Genomic DNA, 26,335 nt, shown 5'->3' on the forward strand with positions numbered 1-26,335 from the left:
CGGTGGCCTGTAGGGTTTAAGTGAAGGCAATAACTCAGAAGGAATCTTCAGGGCAAGGGTGAAGGAGAGGTAACATTTAGGAACTCCGGGTGGTTTGGGTGATGGTTGAGTGTAGGCCAGGAGTAGGTAGCACCTGATCATTATGCCCGATCTAACCACAAGCTTTGCATGAGCAAAAAGAAGGTGTTAGACTGTGTCCCACAGGGAGCTGTCCCCAGGGTGTTCCATGCATCAGCAAGGATAAAGTATGGGTGTTACTAGCATGCTGGGGTATTGCTCAAAGAGGACAAAACTAAGGATGCGCTATCGGGGTGATGTGTCCCTTACCTTCCTATTTCTTGGTTCTCAGAGGTTTATGTTTAGCCTCTCTCCACATTCTGGAATGGCACAAGGCACCACTGGCAACCTGAACTCAGCATTGACAAAGTTTTGGGCCATTTAGCAGATGCATTAGCACTGTAGATGCATTACACAACTTGTGTATGTGGTGACATATGGTACCCTAAACCTTGATTCAGCAAGGTACTTAAACCCGTGAGTGTAACACTGACAGACCCCGGTCATCAGTGGGCAGGATCAAACCTGGGACCTCTGCAGCAAAATGTATGAGCTCAAAGCGACGTGGTTCTTAGCTAAGGCTGTAGCAGACTCATTAATCTCTGAGTGGTCACGGTGCCACTAGAGGGAACAGAACACCACACCAAAGAGGTGTGTGAGTTACATAAGCAATCCTATTGATATCACTCGTGCTGTTCACTTGAGGTTACTCATGTGCTTAAAGTTCTTTGTTAATCAGGCCTTAATGAAGAATGTGAACGACATCCTTCAGTCTGCTGTGGTCTAATCCTGTGGTCTCCAAAGTGGAGTGTGTGCACGACGATCCATTGGGGGGCACAGCAGGAGGAGCGCTGCCAGAGCAAAAGGGCGGTGCAGCAGGAGGAGTGCTGCAAGAGGAGGAAAAAAAAGGGGGGGGCGGCTGGAGGAGGGAGCACACAGGGAAGCTGCCCCCCCCCACCCATCAGACAGGGCCACCTGGAAGACAGGGGCTTTAAGGGCTGCAGGACCCTGTGCTAAGGGGGTCCCGGGGCCCTGGCCTGCAGCTCTAAAGCCCCTTTCGGAATGCAGCCCTGAGACCTCCAGCCCGTGAAGGAGCAGGGGCAGCCGCACAGCCAGCAGCCGGAAAGAAGCGGTGCTTTCCCCTTCAAAGCCGGCTGGAGAGAAGTGGTGCTTTGAAGGGGAAAGTGCCACTTCTCTCCGGCCACTGGCTGCGCGGCTGTCCTTGCTCCTCCTGAGTCTTCCGGCCCGTGCTCGCAGGGCTGCATTCTGAAAGGGGCTTTAGAGCTGCAGGTCAGAGCCCTGGAGCCCCCTTAGCCCAGGGCCCTGCAGCCCCTAAAGCCCTGCGTTTCAGGTGGCCCTGCCTGCCCCCGGGGATGGGATGGGGGGGCAGCTCCCAGAATCGTGGCTCCCAGAATTGCGACCATGGGAACGATGCCATGCTGCGCAGAGCCATGTGCACCCCCCCTGCACCAAACGGGCAGCCCCACATAAGTGCTCTGCACCTCCTGCTTGCCCCAGCCTCAAGCCTCCTCCTGCACCCCCACCCTGAGCACCTTCCCAGACCTAACTCCTTCTCAGACCCCGCACCCTACCCTGAGCCCCCTCCCACACCCTAACTCTAATCCCAAACTTCGAATCGCTGTATCACAAAGTGTTAAACCAAGATGTTCAGAAATAATGAAGCATATTCAATCACACTGCTCTCACTAAAAATATTACTATTAATAATCATTTTTTGTGAGAGCAAAAAGGTTTTTTGTACCGTTAATAAAATATTTTTTTAAAATATTTATTTCATCTTTATCTCATCCTTTTTTAATTTCTATTTTTGTGTATGTTTTATAATGTACATAATATATTAGTATAGTAGTACATGTATATAATTTATACATAAATAAATATACATATATTGGGGGTGCATGCTCAAAAATTTTTTACTGATAGGGGTGCACGATCAAAAAAGTTTGGAGACCACTTGTCTAATCAGGATTTTGTAAAGCTTGGCTATTGCAGTAATGGAGGCAAGAGAAGTGGATAACCTATGAAAATAAATAATGTTTCTATGGGCATTGTAACACCAAAGGCTGGAGTTTGCCCAACCAGTATAGGATTAAGAGTGCTGCATTCCAGCATTTGAAATCCTGATGAGATAAAACTGTTTGTTATGTATGCATAAGACTGTCTCCATTTGTTTTGTTTTTTTCACGTAGGGCTTCACTGCAGGGGAAGAGTGATGTTATTTTTGTGCATTTTCCTAATATGGTTTCCACTGAACAAACTGAACATTTCACAGTTAAACATTCATTGTTAAACTGTACATTTCAGCCTTGTTGTCACTAGGAAAAAAGGTATATTTTTAACGTGCCAAAATCCTAGTGTAGGCAAGGCAAGGTGTCATTTTAACACATTAGCACCCAGGAGTCGGCAACCTTTCAAAGAAGAAGAGCCATTTTTTTGTTTTTGTCTTCGATCAAAATATTTTGAGAGCTGCATCACATGCAAAGCTACCTGTAGAGCTAGAATTTATCAGCTAATAATAATTGAACATATTAAAGTTATTACTACTCACCAATACTTTTAATATGACTTCTGCCTTTTGAATTTGAATATAAACAGGAGGGAGCTCTGGGTTGGGACAGGGGATTGGGGTGCAGGAGGGCATTATGACCTGGGGCAGGGAATTGGGGTGTGGGAGGGGGTGTGAGGTACAGGCTCTGGCTGGGAGGCGCTTACCACAGGCAGTTCCTGGCCAGTGGTGCAGTAGGACTTTGCCCCCACACCCACTCCCAAAAGTGGCTGGCTGCTGGCACATTTCTGCACACCCCTGGTGGGGAGGGTGGTCTGGGCATGCTCCCACCCTCAGCACTGTCCTCACAGCTCCCATTGGTTGGTTCCCGGACAATGGGAGCTGTGGGGGCGGTTATTGCGGGTGTGGGCAGTGCCCAGAGACCCGCTGCCCTCCTCCCCACAAGGGGCACGCAGAGCCGTGTCAGCAGACAACCACTTCCAGGAGTGGTGTGGAGTCAGAGCCCTGCTGCACCACCAGCTGGGAGCCGTACCTCACACCTCCTCAAAAAATGACTGCCAGCAAGGGGGCTGCCAAAGAGCTGCATGCAGCTCCGGAGCCGCAGGTTGCCAACCCCCTGTGTTAGCCAGACAAGGTAAACTCTATGGGAAGACTGAGGGTTTGCTACAACCATGTAAGACATTAAAACAACAACTTGCCTTGTCTATACTAGGAATTTAACAACATTAGCTAACATGTTAAAACACACCCTTCACCTTAAGTAGAATGGCCTTTCATAGAATATTAGAGTTGGAAGGGACCTCAGGAGGTCATTTAGTCCAACCCCCTGCTCAAAGCAGGACCAATCACCAAATTTTTACCCCAGTTTCCTAAATGGCCCCCTTAAGGATTGAACTCACAATCCTGGGTTTAACAGGCCAATACTCAAACCACTGATCTATCTCTCCCCCCAAAATCTAGGTTCCACCAAGATTTGAACTCAGATCGCTGGATTCAGAGTCCAGAGTGCTAACTATTACACCATGGAACCACCTTTGTGTTCTCAACTATTTATGTTTCTTTTGAGTGTAATCATAACTCTGAATTTCCTGGGTTTCTACTGCTTGCCTTCGCTATTGCAAAACTTTTGCCCTTCAATTAGTTCTATGTGCTTTCAGCCTTAACTCCAGTTTAAGGCAGATTTTGTCTGGAAATGTTCTCACAAGAGATGCTGTAACTGAGTATACATCCGCTCCTTTTATATAACTGTTGTAAGACTTGTGTAGAGCTGGCAGGTTAATCCCTTGTTTGTCTTGTCATAGCCGTTTAAACTGCATAAAGCTTCTATTCACACATGTATCCAGTATAGTGTTACTTATCTTGGGCAGGAGGTCATAGGCCATATCTGCAATCAGTGAAGCCTCACACTTCAGTTTTTCCAAATCTCAGAAGATTTAAACAACGAACAAAAAGATGCTGCTCAGTTTGCTGCTTGAAGCGATTCCATAGCCCAGCAAGCTCAGAGTAATTTTGATTTACAATCTCCTCTTTGTGCTGGTGGAAATAGCCTTCTACAACAGAACAACAGGAAGTGAAAATGGATCAACTGCTCAGCATGGGAATACAAAGAGTGTTCTAGGAACAGCCTCTGCTTGAAGCTAATCCAAAATGCCAATAGCTGCAGCTTATGTGATTACATTGCGTTAAAAATTGTGCTCCCTTTTCTGTTATAAAAATGGAATTCTTACAGTGGTTCTCAAACTTTTTTACTGGTGACCCTGTTCACATAGCAAGCCTCTGAGTGTGACCCCTCCCATATAAATTAAAAACACTTTTTAATATTTTTAACACCATTATAAATGCTGGAGACAAAGTAGGGTTTAGGGGTGGAGGCTGACAGCTTGCGACCCCACATGTAATAACCTTTCGACCCCCTGAGGGGTCCGAACCCCCAGTTTGAGAACCCGTGAATTATTAGAAAAAGCTAAGGTCTGACTTTTATTGTATTAAGTACTGTTACATAGGTCAAGAGGTACCCCAGGTGTTATGAACAGTCTTTCATTGGGTAAATTGCATGACAAACTAGTCTCTGAGGTCTTGGGAGTAAGTGACTGTGTATATTCATTGAAGTTGGTAATTCAGAGAGAAAATGAGTGAATATTAATCACTAAAGCTGAAAAGTGTTTTGTGTTCTGGTCTGTAAATGTCCAGACTGAAATGGTCGCACCTAGCATGCGCTGTGGGAGTTGCAGTGCACACTGCCTCGGTCATGAAGCACACATGCACTGCAGACATGCTGTATTTCCCAGGAATGCAGGGGGATAAGCTGCTGAAAGAGAAAGCTGATCATAAGTTGTGTTCACAGGTAGATTAGGGCGTCGAATTGGGTATATATTTGGTTCTGCAATGGGGGGAATATATCTGCAAATATCTGCAAAATCACCTCATTTTCCTCCTCAAAACTTGCCCCTCCTGTGACGGTGCTTATAAAAACCGTGACAGTGGTTAGGCCCCTGGAGTGTTGAGACCATTGCTTATCACACTGCATTGTCCTGTCTTTTTCTTGTGCTCCCTCTTCTGTCTGTCTCCACCTATCAGCTCTTATCTCAGACTTAGATTGTAAACTCTTTGGATGGGAGCTGTCTGTTTGTTAGGTGTTTGCACAGCTCCTAGCACAACAGGGTACTGGTCCAGAACCAAGGATCCTAGATGCTATAATAATAACAAATTAATAATACAATGTAAGTTTTCAGTCACCTCCCAGTAGGATCCTGCTCAGAACAGCAACTGGACCTTATGATGTGGGCATTGGTTTCCAGTTGTATATTCCATGTCCACAGGATGGTGGAAGGAGCCGGGGTTGGCAGGAGTACCCTGCTGGCTGTATCTTTTCTGAGTTTGACACCACTCACATGCCACCAGCTCAGGGAGGCCAAGACTGCCCCAAGTCTGTGCCCCAGGCAGCTTGTAGTAAAGGGTAAAGGATTGCCCGACAGCATTGTCCTGCTAGCACTAGGAGCTATTGTTCTGAGCTTCTTGGGCTTCGCTCCCTTTGCAGATGGTGCCTCCTTGTGTTTCTCTGCTCTTGCTCTCCCTTCCCAGGGAGTCAGGACAGAAGAGGGAGGAGTGGCGAGAGCTGAGGAGGAGCCTTACCTGCCTGCTCTCTCTACGGCCGTGGTGGTGGTAGCCCTTGGAGAATGGGAGACCCAGGTGGGAAGGCAGCAATTTATTATTATTAGTGGGAGACACCCAGTAAGAGGGAGACTCAAAACCATGGGAAGTGATGCCTCAGGGAGAGCGTGTCAATGGTTTAACCTCTCCGAGGGGCCAAAAGAGGTGCTCTTACAGAACACCATCAGGAGAACAGGCCCAATCCTCCTTTCCCCAAACACTCTGGGGAGAGCTGCTGGCCATTCTCCGACACCCTCTGGGGAGAGGACCACAAGCACACAGCAAGAGGCAGAGGAACCAGGGCCATTTGGCTGTGTGGCGAGAGTCCGGTGACCTGTTTAGTGAAGCATTTGAACTTTAGGGTGTTCACCTAAAGATTGAGCTCCTCCCCTCCTTGTGGGTAGGTGGGGCTGCTCGTCTCTCGGCCTCAGTGGGGCAGTGACTTACCTGTTCCTCCTGCAAAGAACTGCAAGGTTTCTCGCACCTTCCTCTGAAGCAGCTGGTGCTGGCCACTGCGGGAGACAGGCTATGTGACTGAATGAGCCACATGGCAATCCCTGCACTGCCCTTTCCCTGGCTGCAGCCCATCCACCATCAATTTACTGCACTCTCCTGCTTATATAACTCTTCTCCACATGCTTCACCTCTTCTCTTGCCTACTGGGTTCACGCCCCTCCTGTATGCTTCTCCCACTATAGGTAGATGGCCTGAAGGCCAAGCTGGCAGCCCAAGAAGTAGAGCTGAAGCAGAAGAATGAAGATGCTGACAAGCTGATTCAGGTGGTTGGTGTGGAGACGGAGAAGGTGAGCACGGAGAAAGCCATCGCTGATGAGGAGGAGCAGAAGGTGGCGCTGATAACTCAGGAGGTCAAGCAGAAGCAAAAGGACTGTGAGGAAGACTTGGCTAAAGCCGAACCAGCCCTTGCTGCTGCCCAGGCAGCTCTTAACACACTCAATAAGGTATGTGACAGGCGTCAAGGCACTCACAGTATCTCCTGCTGTCTGGGCAAGCACAGTTACAGTTGGATTGTAGGAGATGTAGCCCCATAAGGGCCTTACTTCTGAGGTCAGCCATCACAGCCCGCCATGCAAGGGAATCACAGGCAGGTGTACATATGCTGAAGCCCAAGTTCCTTTGCTTCTGTGCTGCAAGCTCCTTGTTCTGGGGCTGTTTGGTCCCTGGTCGTAACTAAGAGCCGTCTCCAGGCTGCTCTCCATTACCCCTGCTTATGGGCCATGGGAAGCAGAGTATGGCTGGAGTTCTTGTGTTTTGACCACACACCTCTCTGCATTTGTCCCACTCCCTTTTGCTCTCACTGCCCCACCAGGGCTGGGAGCGGAGCCGACACCCGGCCTCTCCACCAGGATCTAGTGGTACCAATTCAGATATTCCTTGGGCAGAGGGGAAATTCCAGTCTCCTCTCCCTGGTAGTGGTCCCTGCTCATCCACCCCTCCTCCCATAGGGACCCCGGTCTCCATTGGCAGGGCAGTCTCTCCTTTCTCTTACCCATGCTGCAGGTGCTGCCAGGAATTGAGTTCTCAGAGGACTCCCTGTGCTCTGCCATACAGTAACAAATTCCCTGAGCACCAGGGCACAAAACCAGTCACTGAAATTTGGCCTAGCTGCCCCATATCTGTGCAGAGGGTTGCTGGGTTAGATTTCAGTGTCAGTGCAGTCATGAAGCTGAACCGATGCACTAGACAACTCTCACAGCAGCCATACTCCTTTAAAGTACTCGGGCCATGGTGCTAAAGCCCCAGGAGGCAGCATGGGGACAGGGACATTCACACACACCCCAGCGTCCCCAATTGGCACCAGTGCCAGGGTCCCCTTAGGAGGGAGGGTTACTCTCCAGGAGCTAATATTTCTCTCCTCTCCATGGCCCATCAGCATAATGGAGCTGAATGCAACAAAGAACTGGCCCTGTGTTTGCAGAAGTGGAGTGATGTACATAATGGAGGGAAGTGGGGCTAGGTCTGCATCTGAATGGGCCAAGCATCAAGGCCTGGATTTGTCAGGGGTGAGGAGGGCCAGGCCTGGTCTTCTTTCTGCAGAGCTTCCAAGGGCTAACTTGTACCTGAGTCTTCAGGAGCGCAGCCAGGAGGCAGTGGGTAAGAGCATGGTTGTCAAGAGCAGCGGGATGCAGAAGAGTGCAGGTCCTGCTGGCCTGCTGATTTACAACAGCAGTTCAGAGGGCTGCTAGCAAAGAAAGGTCTGGCCCCTAGTTACTGTCCTCTGCCACTGAGCATTTTATACCATTATTGTTTATATTATCATAGCACCTAGGAACATGTAGCACTGTGTCTGCAGAACTCCTTCATGGGAGCTGCCATGCAAATCAATTACCATAGCGGTCAGCAGGTGGGATGGCCTCCACTTTGGCTGACACACCAGAGATTGGGCCACCAACCTCCAGAGCTAAAAGCATAAGTTGCTACAGCCTGCACCACGGCTCTCTAGCTGGGGCTGTAACACACGCAGATCCTCCGTGGATTGTGCACAGAGAGGGACCTGGAACACATCCCCACCTGTGGGACAGAGCACCCATGGGCACACTGGGCTTGCTTTCTCCCAAGGCAAGCTGCTTTTGTCACCATTTCTGCCAACCCTTGTCTTGGTTTGCTCCATGACGACTCTCATAGCTCAGGCTTCTGGCAAGAGATCAGGCCTGATCTTGTTGCAATAGCTGTAACATCTCATTTAATTGAAAAGATGTTATCAGCTCTAGCTGTTCGCTCCCAGGTTATTTCTACGCAAGTGCACAGTCAGCGCAGCAGGAGCTGTAAGACACCTGAAATACCGATTAGATGTGTTTTATAATCCATCTACTTTGTGTGATTTTTCTCCAGGTCACTTAAAACAAAACATTTTAGCTGGAGTTTCAAACCCTTCTTATCATGGTAAAATTTTGCACAAAATTCATAAAACAGTCTTGCCTGGGGGGTGACCGTGGCTGTCAGGAATGCTGCCCGTATTTCATTCAATACTGAGTTTTGAGAGCTTGATCTGTCTGCTGACATGAATAATCAACTCTCCTGACGTGTTTATAGCAGCCAGTAATATACATGTATTTATTGTCTACTGTTAAATGCAGCAGTAATGGAGGAAGCCATAAGTAACACTGTCGAGTAGAAGGCAATAAGAAATATAGATGGTCTGATAGTGAGAGGCTAATAGTAATTGTTTGGACACATTTCTTTTCCCTTTCTGGCCAGGTGCTCATGGCTCATTTTCAGTCAGCAAATAGGTACAGGAGAACTATCCCCGTCTGCGCAATGACTATGCCTTGCTGTATGTGGACAGTGCCGTGAAGCACAGGGGATGAGTTCAGGAAAGCCAAGCTACAGATGAAGCCTCCCCATGAACCCGCAGCAAAGGATGTGTGACATCACCCAGCCTGTAACTGGCACCTCTTTCTGGGAAGAGCTCCACAATAGAGCCAATCTCCACAGACCAGCCCAATTATTCCAGAAGCATGTTCCAGTCTCGTCTATTGCTCTGTGGGAAAAGTGGGCTCAGGTGGCCAACGAGTGGGATTCCCTGTTCACTGGATGATGGGCATCAGGTGCATTACAGCATCTTCCTGGAAAGAGGCACCCGCCCCATGCTGTATGGTGTCACATGTCCTTTACTGGGAACTGGTAGGGAGGCACCATCAGTACCTTTACATAAGCCATGAGTCTCACTCTCCTGGCAGAACAGGGAGCTCAGTAAAGTATATGGCAGCTAGAGAGGTGGGAAGTGGGAAAGTTAGAAACCTTTAGGGAAGGTCAGAATTGAGGATATTTGTGTAGCAACTGCCTCCATTGATTTTGGGGGCTGTCTTAGTGTGGACGTGCTGTTAGAATGGAAGACCAACAAATTAAGAAATGTATTTAGCAAGGAACCCTCCTGCATGGCTGGTGATCATGTGGCTGCCAAAAGCATCAGCAATGTGATAAGATCACCAGTGATGGACAGAAATGTCCTATCCAGTCAAACCCACCTTACAGTCCTAGCTAGAGACCAATGTGGGTGGTGCTCATTGGGCAAGGAGGCTGTCCCTTTGGGATTTGCCGTGATGACGATGATGACTTTCTAGGACCATGGGGAACTCACAGACAAAAATGGGAAGACAATTAAGGTGGTAGCAGGCTTGTTAACCTCTACAGTGTAACAACATTACAGCCCATATTATTCCCTAGTAACTCAGTGTCCGTGGCTCACTCCTCACAGCTACGGGATGCACATCCCAGGCAACGGGAATGTTCTGTGCTCTCACATCCTCTCATTTCTACTCCAGCTGTGGAATATTTTCACTTATTTGCAGTTAAAAAATCTGAATCCTGTGTGTTTGTGGTCTCAAAACTGATGTCTTTGTTCCTATCAAGCGAATAAACAAAAGCATTTGACTTCAGAAGGACTTTGCTAAAAAAGGGATCATTCAGCTCTCACAGATGTGGAAGTGTTGTTAGCAGGGTTTCATCCAGAGATCAAACTGTTTGGGCAGCAGGTCGGAGGGGGATAAATTCCATTTTAAATATGATCTATGGGCTGGGGTATAAGTGTAGGTCTCTATACACCCCTCAGTCCGCAGAGCCTCTCTCATGGTTGCCAGAGGTTGTTTCTCACAAAATGACAGACAGCATATGGTCTTTATCTATTTATTTTAGGGTTTTTTTACTGCTGCCTGTGACCACTGTATCTGAATTGTGTCCAGGTAAACTAAATTGGCTTTAGCAAAGTCCGTAGCAGAATTATGACATCATGAATTCATAAAGAGAGTTTTAACCAGATGATACCAACGTGAATATAATAATAATAGTAATTAATTAATAAATAAATTATTATTAATTGTATTTTGTTGTATCATTCACTATTTGACAGGTACTTCCCAAACACATAACATTGTACAGGTCTGTCGCATCTTATGCGCAGTTAACATGCGTGATTTCAGCTTTATGTGGTCGGCAAAAGAAAAAAAAGAGAAAAATAGCTATTTTAATACTGTATCTGTAGTGCAGGTGATTCTGACAGCCATTACATTCAATGAAATTTTGACTATACACAATTTTCGCTTTATGCACTGACTGCGGAACATAACCCCAGTGTAAGATGTGACAGACCTGTATATAACAATTATACATTTTACCCTTGAGTTTATAAATCATGCTCATCGACCTGAATATAGTCTATAAATGTCTTCCATATACTATCAAATAAGAACTCTGTATGTCTGTGTATTCCCCTCTCATAGGGTGCCACTTAAGTCAAGCTAGATTTCCCTTCCTGTTCTGTTGTTGAAAAATTATCATTCAAGAGCTTAAAATAATCCTCTTTGTTGCCATTGAACAAATTTCTAACCATGCTGTTTTCTTCAAGGAACCGACCAGCTCTGAGAGCATTTAGCGTACATGCTACCAAAAGAATTTAATTCTTTCTGTAATTTTAGTATTTTAAGCTTTTCTTTTTGTCCCTGTTAAGTAGTGAGATGAATTTACAACAATTGACTCGTGCCCGGTCATATATAGGCACTAAGCAAGGTGCTGTCCCTTGTCCCTGCTACTTTTTTGCATTTTTGCCATTGGCAGTGTCTATTACAAACAGGATAGATTTGTAAGGTATTGAGTTGATGGGTGGTTCTGGGGGCAAAACCCACGTTATTGTGGATGATTCAGGCAGTATCTTATTATTAGCGAATTATCAAGCTAAACTATTCCCACCTCTTTGAAGAATGTGGAGGTCTTTGCAGTAGTGTCTGTTTATAACTAAATCACTGCAAGTCAGGCTTGTCACAGAGTCTGATGCTCAGCAGTGGCCTGTCTCTGTATGGGGGAGGTGCTCACTGAGCACCCCCAGAGGCACCATTGGGGCTTCCTCTGTCTGTCGAGCTCCTTGCTGGCAGAGAATAGCTGGTACCAAGGCTGTTTGTGTTCAGAAGGAAATGGCACTCATGCCCTTCACCAAGGGGCTACACCCACGCATACAGCAAACACCCTGCTTTTGTCACACCCTACCATAGTCAATTGCAGCAATGACAGGCGCTGCTGAAAGGACAGTGTTGGTCTTACTGCAGCCTATGCAGTAACTACCCCTGGCTTCTAGACTGCCGCAAGCGCCAATAAAATGGTGATTTCAGAACATGGGTGGCCAAAGTGCCATCCATGCACCAAATGTCACCTGAGGGCTTGTGCCGTGCAGTCTATAGCAGCAGCCACTGTGAGTCTATGAGCCAGTTCTGGGAAAGGCCTTTTGTTCTGGGAAAGGCCTGTAGGTCCCTCCATATAATCCCATCTTGATTTGAGCAGAGAAGCACATGGATCAAAATGGAGTGTACATGCTGGGAGCTGCAGTCTGTGCAGACAGTCTGCTCCAGTGTGTACAGATGTGTGGTGATCCTGGCTGGTAGCTAACACTTGGGCTCATCCGGTGCATGGGAAAATGGTACATCTGGAAATTGGCATATTCAGGGTCTCAGTGTAAAGATAGGTACAGCTCTAGTTGGAGCAGCCTTGCTGGAGGGGCTTTCCTCCTTCACTGATTCATGGCTGTTGGGAGTGCAGAAAAACAATGGTATCTAGTTCATGTCAAACCTCCAGCATGGCTCTCTCCTGCTGCTGTGCCTGTCATACTGTTGCAAATGACAGAATGCAGCTGTGGGTGCCAATTTAGGAGCTGGTTTGTTGAATCTGAGCGAAGAGCTTCTCAATGAGAAGTCCATCTCTCAGCCTCTTTGTATCTCCCACATGTGCCTCTGTCTCCAGTTCACATACAAAGTGAATTTTCTCCACAGATTTGCAGTTGGAGTGTATAAACCGAGCAAACGTACAAATAAGCTAACAGAGCAGGCATCCGTGTTTGGTGGGTGTCAGCACAAAGCCTATGTTTTCTTTCTGCTAGATATGACAGATCCTTGACAGCATAGCTAATTATGCCTAACTCCACGTCCTGCTGAGTACGTGCCTCCCCCATGGTGTCTGTACTATGACAAGCAGCAGCTCTGTACAGAATGATCCCTTGGACACCAGTAGCACAGAGTGGTTGTGCAGTGATCGTTTCAGGCTCAAACTTGCAATGCCATCGAATGGATGTGGGCTCCCATCAGAATTAGGCAACTTTGGAAATCTTATTGTCAATGTTTCTCTTTATCTGAATGGGTTGGATCTTTCAGATACAAGGAGGACAAACATCATACTCCCCCCACCCCAGTGCTCTTACAAAACCAGGACCTTTTCTGAGCTTCAAACGAGCTGAGTTGAGCGTTTTTTAGGTTAATGTGCACCTCTCCCCTTACAATTTACAGTATTCTAACTCAAAGCATTCAAAAATGGTGAGTCAGAAGCCTAACGTTCATAATATTCATAATAATTAGTTAATAATCAAGTAAAATAATTTTTAAATAATATTTTTTGATTCTTTCTCTTTGCCATCTGCTTTCTGAGCTGTTAGGTCACACTTGCTTCACATTCCCAAGCTTTCCTCTGTACTCAAAATGGCTACAAACTAACCTTAAAAAAAGGGAGCTTATGTCTGGCTGGGGAGCTCAGCTCATAGAGGAGAGTGGGGACAGGAGGTACCGGAAATACAACTTTGATGAGGTACCAAAGTGCCACTTCCAAATCGAAACATTTTGCTTTTCAATATAGGGACTTCCATTTCCCTATTTTTTGCCCTATTTCTGACGAGGAATTGATATTAGTAAAATAAAGAGAATTCAGCACAGTTAATATAACACTGAAATAAAGTTAGTGAGTTTCAGTCGGCTCGCAGCCCCATTGATCTGCATTCTGAACTAAAAGTTGTTTTTGAAGCCCATCTCTAGATGAAGATACTTGGCTAATTTCATGAAGCTTTTTGTTGTCATTTGCGTACTGGATGAATCTGCAATAATTGTGCATTTTTAATGCCCTGAGAATTGGTTGAAATGCTGAAGGGACACGACTGATGCACATACAACAAACCAGTGGAGGCTGTGGTGCCACTAGGGGGTTTCAGTGCTTTACATTGGATGAGTCATAATATTTAAAATTCAGAGTGCTGCTTCAGGCTTCAAAGCTACTCCCTCAGATTGATAACTTGGGAGCCTGACTCCATTAGTAGCTAAGTAAAAAGAAAACCCATTCATTTTCATCTAACAACCTTGTTTTCCCTTTTCAGAACAATCTGACAGAACTGAAGTCATTTGGATCTCCGCCTTCGGCTGTCAGCAATGTCACTGCTGCTGTGATGGTGCTCATGGCTCCAGGTGGAAAGGTTCCCAAGGACAGGAGCTGGAAAGCAGCTAAGGTTTCCATGGCCAGAGTAGATGGTTTCCTGGACTCCTTAATCCACTTTGATAAGGAGAACATCCACGAGAACTGTCTCAAAGCTATTCAGCCGTACTTACATGATCCAAAATTTAACCCCGAGTTTGTGACCTCCAAGTCCTATGCAGCTGCTGGTCTCTGCTCTTGGGTCATAAATATTGTGAGGTTCTACGAGGTGTACTGTGATGTGGAGCCCAAGCGGCAGGCTCTGAACAAAGCCAACGCAGAATTGGCTGCTGCTCAGGAGAAGCTGGCTAACATCAAAGCCAAAATTGCTGTAAGTTTAAGACACATGACACATGCACTTCACTAGGAGCTGCCACTGCTCAGTAGGAAACCCTCAGCATCTGGAAGGGCTTCTTTATGGTACCATGTATTTTTGAAAAAGTGGATTTGAGGGTTGGGCAGATTGTGGTCCTTTATCTGGTCTTGCTAGACTTTTGGAGACTTCCCTGCTTTCTAGAGAAGTGTGCTTAGCTCTGTTTCAGATTTGCTTCTTCCTTAATCGAAAGGCTCAGTATTTACCTCTCATTATTCCCACCTAAACTGTTAGAATATTATCAAGCATGAGTTTGGGATGCCCTTTTATCACACACCACACCACATATGTTCTATATGTACCATATATATTACAGAAAACAAAGACTGGAGAAATTTGAGAGAGCTTTTTTAAAAAAATGTACTAGGACTGTTTGTCTTCTCTTGTCTCCAACACGCCTTTTGCACACTTGTTAAATTTTGCAAGAAGTCAACTCCACGTTAGTAAGACTCAAAAGAACTGTCAAAGCATGGCTTCTAACTGGCATATCTTATACTGCACCTCCATTGAAACTTTTGTCACTCATTAAAAATCTAGGAAAATCCCAGAGCAAAAAACTTTGAGAGATGGTTAAAAATGTGTTTCAGTAGAGAGCAGCTCCCACCCACTGCTTCCTCAGAATTATCTGTCCATTCCAAAAATTCCTTACACTTGAAAATTTCTTATAAATGAAAAGTCTGAGGGCCTAGGGAAGTGGGTCTAGAAGGTAAAGTATACGGCCCGTTCCCTGGCTGCAATAACCCTGCATCACTCATCACCCCATCCAGCCTACACCATACAACACAAATCTGCAAATTTCAAAAGAACATGTTCCTGGGCAATTATGGAATCCTGTTTCTTGTTCAAAAGATGTATCTTCACTATGCTATAATACTACAACATAATTCATTACCATAGAGCTGTGTGTGCTAGTTACTACATCCAATAGTTAACTGAGATAAAAATACAAACTTGCAAGGTGTGCCAACCCACGGTCCCATGTAATGGAGACACCTCATAACACCAAACAGAAAAATTATTCTAGTTTAATTAATAAAAATATTTTTGTTTAATCAAAACATCACACTGTTGGAAAACATAATACTCTGACATTACTTAATGCGTGCAGGGAATTCGTACCTTTGAAATCCTTGCTACCTATTCAATTCAAAGTATATACAATCTAGAGCCATCTCCGATAATTCCACTGCCTGCAGATCAAAACAAGGACCACCTTTAAGACTGAATAGGTACTACTAAGTGATGCAGGATTATATGGCACTGGAGAACGGTTTGGATCCCTTTGCTGTTGTTTTAATTACACTTTTTCATGTTTGAGCTTTTTTAAAGATGTAAGATTTTTGCAGAGAAAGTGCAGCTGTATTGGGATATTAGTAATACTCCATTGAAACATGCTTTCAGCCTTAACTTTTTAAATTACTTTTCATTTGCATATGTACAATGCTGTGCTATTAAATGTGTAGTATAGTAATATATACATATACAATCATGTTGCTATGTGAATGTTGATATTTTACTAGACTTTCAGCTGGCATAAATTGGTGTAGCTCCATAGATTTAAGTAGAATTATGCCTGCTGAGAATCTGGCCTCAAAACTGTAACACGGGGCTAACATTTTCAAGTGTAGCTGCCTAGTGGTATGGTGCTTAAATCCATATTTTAGTCATGAATGAAAGTGACTTGATTTTCAAAAATACAGAGCACATGTAGCTCCCATGTGCTTCAGTGCTCAGAATTTCTGAAAAAAATATATGATGCATATTCACACACACACGCACGTATATGTGTGTGTGTGTATTATCTGTCATTATAAAACATTTAATAGTGTAGCATATATGTGTGTGTATTTATACAGAGATATACACACATAAATATGAAAATCTATGTATGTATGTGTGTGTGTATATATATATATAATGATGTATATTTAAATATTCCAACAATATTTTAGTTATATGAATTAATGCCAAGCTGGTTTGAAAGAGTCTGTATTTTATATTGGACACTGACAACTGAGAGCATAGTTACAGAGGCCACTACAGTAATCCCTATTCCATGTTCAAGTTTATTTCTAGTGCATTGTTCAACAGTGTTAAAGTGGTTTAAAGGGATTTAGCCCTAAGATGTTTGTGCGGGTGCAGATAAAATCAATTATTAACTCTGGTTCTCTTGTCTCAGAAATGAAATGTTCCAAGAACTTTGAGAACCGTTAGAGTTTCTCTTAAAGCAAAGTGTGACCAAATCTGTCCATGCAATGAGTTGTCCTCAACTAGCAGCATGGCTGCAATGTGGCCCTACAAACTTTGGTTCCCTCTGTTCTTTTTCCAAAATGTTGGCTCTCCTTGGATGTGGCCCAGCTGTAGAAACAGACCAGCTGGACCTGTGTGTGTATTGGCCCCATTCTCCAGTACCGAGGGGAGGGTTGGCACCCCACTCTGGATGGAAAGTCCTCAGGCACTCACAGGAAGGACCTCTCTCAGTAGGAGAAGGGTAATTGTAGCAGCTCCTTGGTCACTCTCACTCCTGGCTGCCAGATCACAGAATCATAGAAGATTAGGGTTGGAAGAAACCTCAGGAGGTCATCTAGTCCAGATGGTTTATACTCCCTTGTGTCTGACTGACTTCCAGCATTTAGAATGGGCCCTTGGGGCTGTGAACAACAAGCCTTCAGGAGCAGGCCAGCACTAGGATGCACACATCAGAAAAATGCAAAGGTTACTAAAAGCCACTTTTGCGCTTCTTCCTCCCAAGCTTCAATAATCACTGCTTGGTCAGAGCTTAGGACCCTGGCCACCATCTTTAGTCAGCCTGTGATCCCCTCCCTTAGTCCAAAATCATGTCAGAGCAGTGCCCAAGATAAACAGCCTTTGCACTGTTTGTCCATAGTCCTTTGCATATTATGTGGCCTATCACGTAAACAGAGTTCTCTAGCATGCTGCTTCTCCCATGCCCTCTCACGCTGTCTTACAAGGGCCTGAGCCAATGCACCTGGAAGTCAATGGAAGGACCCCAGCTTGACTTCAGTGGACATTGGGTTGGATCTAGGTTTGCCAACACTGACTAAAGCTATTCTGGGAGGTTTTTTTTAACAACATGACACAATGTCATTTTCTTAAAATATCCTATTAAAATCTCCCAGATTGTTTTCAGTAGTCACTGGGAGATTGATGCCGACTTATTAGAAAGATTAGAGAGGCAGAGAACAAACTCTTGTGCTGCTTGCAACAGCTCTCTGTAAAAGGAACTGTTGCACAAAATTAACAATGCAGCATTTCTTCAAAGACCAAACCTGCTAAGAACTGATAAAACTACGTGTAATAGCACCACCTGGTGACTTCCGCCAAACAATATTTGCTATAGGCAATTAAGGAAGCTAAAAAATTATCACCTCTTCCAATGTAGTGGTTGTATTTATTTTTATTTTCTGAAATGGTATGGAAATATTGTTTAATTATACATAGCCACTACCATATGCATCCGATTTTTCAAGAAAAAAAATCTGTCCTGAATTGTCTGATTTGTAGGCAGAGGAGAGACAGCATAAAGAAATTAGGATTTGGTTTTGTATTTATATACATAAACACATAGGCAATTATAAATAATACATACAAATATTTACATGTATATATATTTTGTGTATATGCATGCATAGGTGATTATTGTATTAGCTCCAAAGTGTTAATGTTTTGTGCAAGCTCACGATAGCTCTGTGGTAGAGCCCTTAAAACTGATTCTACTTCTCTCATTTCTTTTATGGGGGAGGAATAGCTCAGTGGTTTGAGCATTGGCCTGTTAAACCCAGGGTTGTGAGCTCAGTCCTTGAGGGGGACATTTAGGCATCTGGGACAAAAATCTGTCTGGGGATTGGTCCTGCCTGGAGCAGGGAGTTGGACTAGATGACCTCCTGAGGTCCCTTCCAACCCTTATATTCTATGATTTCGGGAGACTCCAGGCCAATCCTGGAGGGTTGGCAACCCTAGTTAGAGCCTAAGAGATGTCTCCTGCTGGTGCTGAGGGTCTCCTACAAGTGGTCAGCACGTTGCAGGCCATGCTCACAGTCTTGCAGGCTAAGACCCAGACATGAGTCCTCTGTGCAGGAATCCTGCCTTCTCTCTTTGCACTGGCCATTCAGAATAGTAGTGAGAGAGGCTAGCTAGGGAGTCACCACGGCATAGACACATGCAGTCACGGCAGTTTTTGTAGGAATCTTATATGATGGAAAGGATTTTGCTGAAGATGTTCTGATTTTTTCATTAACAGCACCTTAATGAAAACCTAGCAAAACTCACAGCCAAATTTGAGAGGGCTACTTCAGACAAACTGAAATGTCAGCAAGAAGCTGAAGCTACGGCATGCACCATCTCGCTTGCAAATCGACTGGTGAGTATCAACAGCTTGAACTTTAATCATAGGAATGGAAGTTGTCAGGTGCTATGGAGATGTGTACCATGAGAACACAGTGCATTGCATCTTCTGACATTTCAGAATGGATGATATTTCCTGCATCGCTGCAAACTTTAGTCATGAAAACAATTTTACAGTGCTTCCAGTGCTAATGATGTGGCCATTCCCATAACTCTCTGTATACATCTGAGTATGTTCGATGCACATTTACATTTCTAATATACTGAACATATATAACGATAGAGGCACAGCCTCTTATTTCTGTTGTTTAATTTTCTGAGCAGTTAGTGATAGATCAGAAGTGCAGGTCTAAAGACAAGATGCTAATAAGACAAGAGCCGTATTTACTTCTCCATGTAATGATATACTGAAAAGCTCATGAACCTTTTTATATTTTTTCCAGTTTTAAAAATTAATAAAAATTAATAAAGAGTAATAAGAGGAAGAAAGTAGCAAAGCATGAAGGTGCTTATGTGGCCCCCTGCTGCAGTCATGTCTGAGCACCTGCAGTCTGGATTTTAATTATCCTCACAGCACCCCTGGGAGGCAGGGCAGTGCTGTTATCCCCATTGCACAGATGGGGAACTGAGGGAAAGAAAGAGTAAGTGGCCTGCCCAGGATCACACAGGAAGTATATGGCAAAGCAGAAACTTGAACCCTGGCTTCCTAAATTGCTGCCCTAAGCACAGGACCATCCAGAGCACTCACTCACAAGGACCGTGTTTCGCAGGAGGGAGAGGGAACTAAACGGGCTGCTAAAGGGATGGAACAAATCACTTCCCTTCTTCCCCCATTCTGGAGCAAGGGGGAACCAGCTACATGCTATCCCTTATGCAGGTTGCAGTTCAGAGTGACAATTTAGTCCTAACAGTGCAACAACTGCTATTATTAAGCTCTATTTTTAGGCCCTGTAACTTTGGGTTAGAAAGCTCGTTTGTGCTGAAATGCCAGATTGACTCTCAAGGCAAAGGGGAATGTGGGTTCAATGTTGGAAGAAAAGTCATTAAACTGTTCTTGAGTTACAAATCATTTAAAAATTATCCTGATTTGAAACGTTGGCTTTGTCTCATGCCTCTGTGTCCACCCTTGCTGAAAATCAGCTGGTCACTACTGCTTCATATAGTTAAATCTCCTTTTCACCTCAAGATATGGGTTATTTGAAGAAGATACATTGTAATTCAGCAAAGGTGTTAATGATTTTGGATGTGGTGATTTGGGGGCCTGTTCCTGTTCCCCTGGAGGTCAATATAAATTTTGTTGCTGCTGACTTCAGTGGAAGCAGGACTGGGCACTATGGACCTGATCCAAAGCCCTTGGAAGCACTGGAAAGACTCCTGTGGACATCATTGGGACTGAGCTCTATGGGTGTGGCTGGTTGCTGCTGAAAAGGACATGCAAGTGTTTCTGTAGGGGAGAGCTGAAACAGATTGTTATGTAGTTCAAATGGCTGGAGGCTGGAGCTGCTAGACCATGAGGACCCAAATCCTGGCTGTGCCTCAGGTGTGGTGTTCACTCCAGGCTTCATTTAGCAGCAGCAGAGAGGAGACAGTTTAGGGGGCTAGCCTGAGATGCAGAAGACTTGCACTCAGTTCCCTGCTCCACCATACACCTGTCTGTGTGAGAGCCATTTAAACCGAGGTTTGTAAAGGTCTTCAGGCACCTACAGATGTAGATAGGCACTGAGTAGTGTTTTCAAAAGCTCCTGGTTTCCTAACTCCCATTGAAATCAATTGGTTTCAGGTACCTAGGTACTTTGGAAAATGTTTGCATCTTTAGGTGCCTGTATATCTCTGTGCCATATTTGTCCAATGGGAATAGCAGCATTTCCCCCTCTCCTGGGGGTGTTGTGAGGGTAACTGCATTGAAGACTGTGAGGTGCTTGAATACTGTGGCAAGGGCCGGGGGGCAGATGAGCCCCTGAAACAGATAGTCCCATTCTCAGGCTGATGCTGATTCCTTTGTATCTGAAGAAAGAGAACATCTCATACTTCCAGAGTTCTAGAGTTAAATCTGACTGGCAGCTAGAAGGTTTTCTGAACATTTTGTTTAAATCCAGTAAGTATGTTTTGAAATGAAAAGACTTTAACAGAGCTCCTCTGGGAGCTTTTGTAACATGACTGTTTCTTTGCATCCCTCTGTGAGGATTGGGAGGTCTAGTTGTACAAGCTGTGAATTCTGTGTGCAGTTCTGGGATCTAATATGTCTTTACCAAGCTGCAAACTCCATTTGGAAGGTGCAGCCTTTTTTCTTTCCTGTTGTTCTTTCACCTGTTGGACTGAAATTCCAACAGGGATAGTGGCAGAGGCCTAACAACAGAGCTGTTAAACCTTGCCGCTCCCCTATTCACAAAGGTGTCAAGTATCAGAGGGGTAGCTGTATTAGTCTGGATCTGTAAAAGTAGCAAAGAATCCTGTGGCACCTTATAGACTAAGGCCCCATCTACACGACGTGTGAAATTCGATTTTAGATACGCAATTTCAGCTACGGGAATAGCATAGCTGAAATCGAATATCTAAAATCGAGTTACTCACCCGTCTTCACCGCGCCGAATCGATGTGCGCGGCTCGCAAAGTCGAATCCGGAACTCCGTTTGTTTTGGTGGAGTTCCGGAATCGATGTAAGCGCGCTCTGGGTTCGATATATCCCCGTCTAGACGAGACGCGATATATCGAACCCAGAGCTTTCGATTTTAACGCGCCGAAATGGCGCGTCGTATAGACGTGGCCTAAGAGATGTTTTGGAGCAAAGGGTGCACCTAGACAAAAGGAGAACTGGTTTGTCAAGGGAGGGATCACCTTGGCAACCAAATGAGCTCTGTGATCATCTGAGGAGCTGAGTGGGATGTCCCCTGACAAAGGGGGCTGGAAGGTATAAAAGGGAGGGGCTGCTCTTGTGAGTGCCCTTTTTTTCTAGCTCAAGAGGAAAGAGAAGCACCCCAGCATGTAGGAGTCTGATGAGGGAACCCTGCCTACCTGCCTGAAACACAGATGATCCCCAAGGACTTCCAAGGGAGCTGGGAGCTAGTGAGGGGTACTGCAGTTAGGATGTTTGCTGTGCTCTGTGGTCTTTGAGTGCGTCTTGTGCAAAGCCTGGATGTGTTAAGCATTTACACCTACGTGTGGCCCCTGGAAGAGGTAACCCTGAAGGCTCACATCTCAGAGTAGAGTTCTGTGAGGGGATATTGAAGCTGTGGGGGTGTCTGAAGAGCCAGCACTGAGTCCAGAGGTGAAGCGGCTGGACAGTGGGTTCCAGCTCTGAGGAGTGGTGCTTGCCAGAAAGTCTATACCTCAAAGGTGCCTAGGGACCCCACGTAGGATAGTGGTTTGGCTCTGTTCAGGCCCCACAGGCATAAAGTGGCTGGGTTCCCTCAAGGCAGTCTAGTGAGCAGCCAAGAGCCCGACCAGAGCTGTGACACCCTCCGTCTCCCCACTGAAGTCACGTTACACTGTAGCGTTTGAAAAGTGGGCAGATTGTGACGGTGGCTCATGCAAGATTCAATTTTTGAAGGCAGGAGTGATACAATTATTCACCGCCCACATACAAAAACTAACACATTATTCCTTTCAAGTATAAAGAATTGCACAGCCCTTCACCCCAAGCTTCATTCGAATCCAAAACTACGTACAGTTCTTTCCTCAATAAACTCAAAATGTAAACACAACAAAAAAAACTTCCAGAAAAGAAACCTAAAAATTCTGGCTCCATCTCTGCCTTTATTTACACATGTTGTCCATTGACTTCAGCCAAGTAATCCTGATTTCTACCAATGTACTGAGAACAGAATCTGGTCTCCTACGTGTGCAATCAATTGCATATACTGATCAGCTTGAAGTGCAAGTCTACAATCATACATAACTGTAATCAGGAATAACGTTATATTCCTTTTCTGTTAAACTGCCCAGAATTAGGCTCAAGAACCAACAATTATAAATGCTTTAACAAAATTCTCTTGTTGAATATGTTAACCGGTAATATTTTCAGTTTAGCAAAATGACTTGAAAGGAAACATTTTGTTTCTGAAATCAAGGAAACACAAATAATACATTTTTAAAAAGCAATTAAGGAATAACCCTATCCTTGGGTCAGAGGTAAGGTGATTGCTATGAAGTGTGCATCTCCTCAATACTAGATAGTAATGTGCTTGTTGCATAGGGTTTTTCTAAGTGATATGAAAGATAATAACATTGCTCTCTCTCATCAACTGTAATTGTAAATAAAGGTTTTGGCTTGGGATTTTACTAAGCTTAAAATAGTTAATCATTAGATTCATACATCTCTGTGAAAATCTCTTGTCTGTGAATGAGTTACTTTGGCTGTTAGGATGTGTTGTAAAGAGGGCATAGAAATGGTGTCTTCCTTGTCAAACTGGGAGCAGAGAAGAGGTGTGTCAGCAGTACTGGGAAGGAGCAATTCTGGTCTCACTATTTTTATTAGGAAACATTGGAGACAAAGGAAAATTTCCAAAAAGACATGAGATCTCCTGCCATAGGGACATTCTACATTCCAGTGCCGCATGGAGACTTTGGCATCTTTAATTTCTCCTTCAGCTGACAGGATTGGCTCTGGAGTCTCAGCTCCAAGGATCTATGGTCAGGCCTGGGGCACTTGGCATTACCTCGGATTCTGTATGGGCAGCAATCCTTTATGGTCCAGGTGCTCCCGCTCCTGCTGATCATCACTCCAAGGGTGAGACTGAGTCGTAGCACTGGTAACAATTCATTTAAAACATCAGAGAACCATAACTATCCATACTAGGAAAATTCACTTTCAGAGTTCATGCATGCCAAGTAAGTACAATAATTAAAACAAACAGTGAACAGAAGGTACTAGACACTTTCCCCATCATACTCTTCTTTGGCATTATTTAAACCAGCATAAATGTTGTACAGTTCCATCTTTTCACCAGTGGGTGTCACTAGTAATTTCTAAATCCATTTCAGTATTTTATTTACAAAGAGAAAAAGAGTTTATAGATGATTAGGTTTCAAGGCGCTTGTCGAAGTCAATCATAGTGAAGCCAATTAAAATGTGTAAGAAGAGAGCAGGAACAGTGAATTAGCATGTAGAATGGTCTTGTAATTAAGAGAGAGCTGGTAGAGTGCAGGGCTTTGTTTAGTGGCCATATGCAGGACATTTTTTGACTTCAGGCATTATATTTCTAAGCAGGATTTTTTATCCTGCCAGTCATCGTTGGGATTTACATGGCATTGGACTAATACAATTGAGATGAAAATGGTCCCTGCCCCAGTACAGCATGTTGTTGTGTTGAGAAACACAGGTTGTCCTAGCCTCCCATGTTTGCCTAGAGAAATACAGCCCCACTTGGAAACTAGCTTTGCCTTGTCTGTAAAATAACACACAATGAAAGTGAGAAGGGGATGTAAATCTGGACTCTCAGCCTAGAAACTCAGAGGACTTAACTTTCCTGGGCATAAGGCTCTGCTGTCCTTTCCAGAATCCCTAAGAATTCGTCTGGACCATGTCTGTCCATCCTCCTGGCTGAAAGAGCTGAGCTCCAGCTCCAGCCCCGCCAGAGCCTGTCAAAGCCATGTCCTCAGGAAGGGCTGGAAATAGAAATTTAACCCCCCTGTGAACCCACTAGATTGTGACCTCCCATTCCTTTAAAAGAAAGTTAGCTCTCACTACTCTCTTCCCTGTGACCTGCGTGCCCTTTTGGCTGCACCAAGACACTGCCTCCTTGGCTGGATAAGGATTGTCCTCCTATGACTTCCTTTATGCACTGATACAAGCAAGTTATGTATTACTCTCCAGACATTTCTAGTTACAACCCTTCTCCTTGTACCTGCTAGTTCGAACAAAACATCCTTAGCCATTATCCTGTCATGCCATCCTTTTCTTAGAAGGGGTCAGTGTGTCCCGGTACCATCTCTTAAGAATGTGTTTACGTAGTTACTTGAGAACTCTGGGCATTCTTGGACATAGTCTCTGGTCAGGAATGTGCTTACTTGGTTATCTGATACCTAATGTGTTGTTGTTATGCCAAGGCCAGGCCTGCTTTGATTCACACTATCAGTTATGCCCCGGGCTCCAGCAAGGCCTACATCCTAGGGAGTGAGAGGAGGAGAGAGAAACTGACTGGGGAGCTGTCTCAATTGTCAGACACCTGCCAGCCAGAGGTGTACATAAATGTGAGGCCCCAGGAATCCAGCACCCCCTCCCAAGCAGCCAAGAAGGTGGAGTGTGCTGGGTGACGTCCCTGGATTTCTCTGAGAAGGGCAGCATCTTCCATGCTGGTGTCTGGCCAGGGGACAGAGTCTTCCATCTCTTGGCGCTGGGCACATTTTCCAGCCCTGACAGTCACATATTTTACTAAGAGATAAGAGTATTTAGAGAAGCATGTACTGCCCCTGTGCTTTGATAGGGAGAAAGAGGATTATCCATTAATATTGTTGTTTAGTTTACCCTCAGTGAATATATACATGCTTATTGCCTGCCCCACAGAGTGTGCACCCTGGAATGGATGGGAGGATGTGGCAAGGAACAAAACTTTTCCTTTTGCTGTACACAGTGTGCTGCTGCAATGTCTCTTGGTGCGGTAAGGAAAGATTTGAAAACAGATACCTTGGTAATGCTCAGAATTCACATAACATCAGATACAGGGCTAAGAACGCCCCCAACCACTCCTGAGAGCCCTTCCCACTCTTCACACCTGTCTGGAAAAGCCAGACGAGACAGAGAGGCCTTGCAGCTTGCCCAGAAGGGCACCAAAATCAGGCAGCTTCAGACCAATGTGAGACGCAGTTCCAGTGGAGATCCCCTTGCAACCAGATTGCAGAGATATGGGCGGCACCTTGAGGAGGTGATCTGTCACACAGAGTCGTATGTTTCATAACTTGTTACCATGCTCAGAACTCAGACCTTAAAGGGCTCTTGGCCACAACGAAGACTTGGGGAAACCCATTGGAAAGCAGCACTCTGGGGCGCACCATTCAGCTCCATGCGTGAAATCACTCTGAGCAACTGCAGGCTGCAGCAGCTGTCTTCACATCAAGCCATTCAAACCACCCCTGCAGTTTTCAGTCTTTGAGGAGCTGCAGGAAGATAAGACCAAAGGAGTTGAGTGATCCAAGGGCACTGGGAGCCACCAGCGTAGATAAAGAAGCCCGTGATCCTGGTTGGCCTCTTGCTGTGGAGATGTCATGGCCTTGGCTAGCTGTGATTCAGATATGAAACAATGACAGGCTTGCTGCTGCCTCCTCGTGCCAGAAGGATGTGACCCAAGGGGCAAAGGACAACCATTAGGATTCTCCACTTGCTGTCAAGCATTTGGGAACCAGTGGCAGGAGCAAAAGAAGATGGACAGAATCCAGGGTAATTTGGGACCTGAGGAAGGCTGACAGCAGGGTCAGTGCAAATGACAATAGGGAACGGCCTTCCCATGACGATGGAAGTTGGAAGGCTGAACTCAGGGGCCAGGCCACAGGAATCTTAGCTGCTGTACATTATGCCTTCTCCCAGCCCCCTCAGCCTGTATGAGTTTGGATCCTTAAAGCTCAGTTAAATGTCACGGTGCCTTTCAAAAACCAGTCACCGGCCTTCCACGAGGCCCGAGTACGGAAGAAATTGAAGT

At 45.2% G+C, this 26,335-nt stretch overlaps 1 protein-coding gene across 5 annotated transcripts in view; it reads left to right on the forward strand.

Moving 5' to 3' along the window:
* The window catches only part of DNAH9 (dynein axonemal heavy chain 9), a 396,459-nt gene that overhangs the window by 206,486 nt on the left and 163,638 nt on the right, over positions 1-26,335 (forward strand). For all 5 annotated transcript variants that reach the window (XM_075071725.1, XM_032803600.2, XM_032803609.2 and 2 more), the window contains 3 exons: positions 6,433-6,693; positions 13,872-14,297; positions 18,601-18,720. In XM_075071725.1, coding sequence (XP_074927826.1) covers positions 6,433-6,693; positions 13,872-14,297; positions 18,601-18,720 — 807 coding nt within the window. The remainder of the gene's footprint in view (positions 1-6,432; positions 6,694-13,871; positions 14,298-18,600; positions 18,721-26,335) is intronic.

The sequence above is a fragment of the Chelonoidis abingdonii genome, chromosome 13, assembly GCF_003597395.2.
Source record: "Chelonoidis abingdonii isolate Lonesome George chromosome 13, CheloAbing_2.0, whole genome shotgun sequence".
Taxonomy (NCBI): Eukaryota; Metazoa; Chordata; order Testudines; family Testudinidae; genus Chelonoidis; species Chelonoidis abingdonii.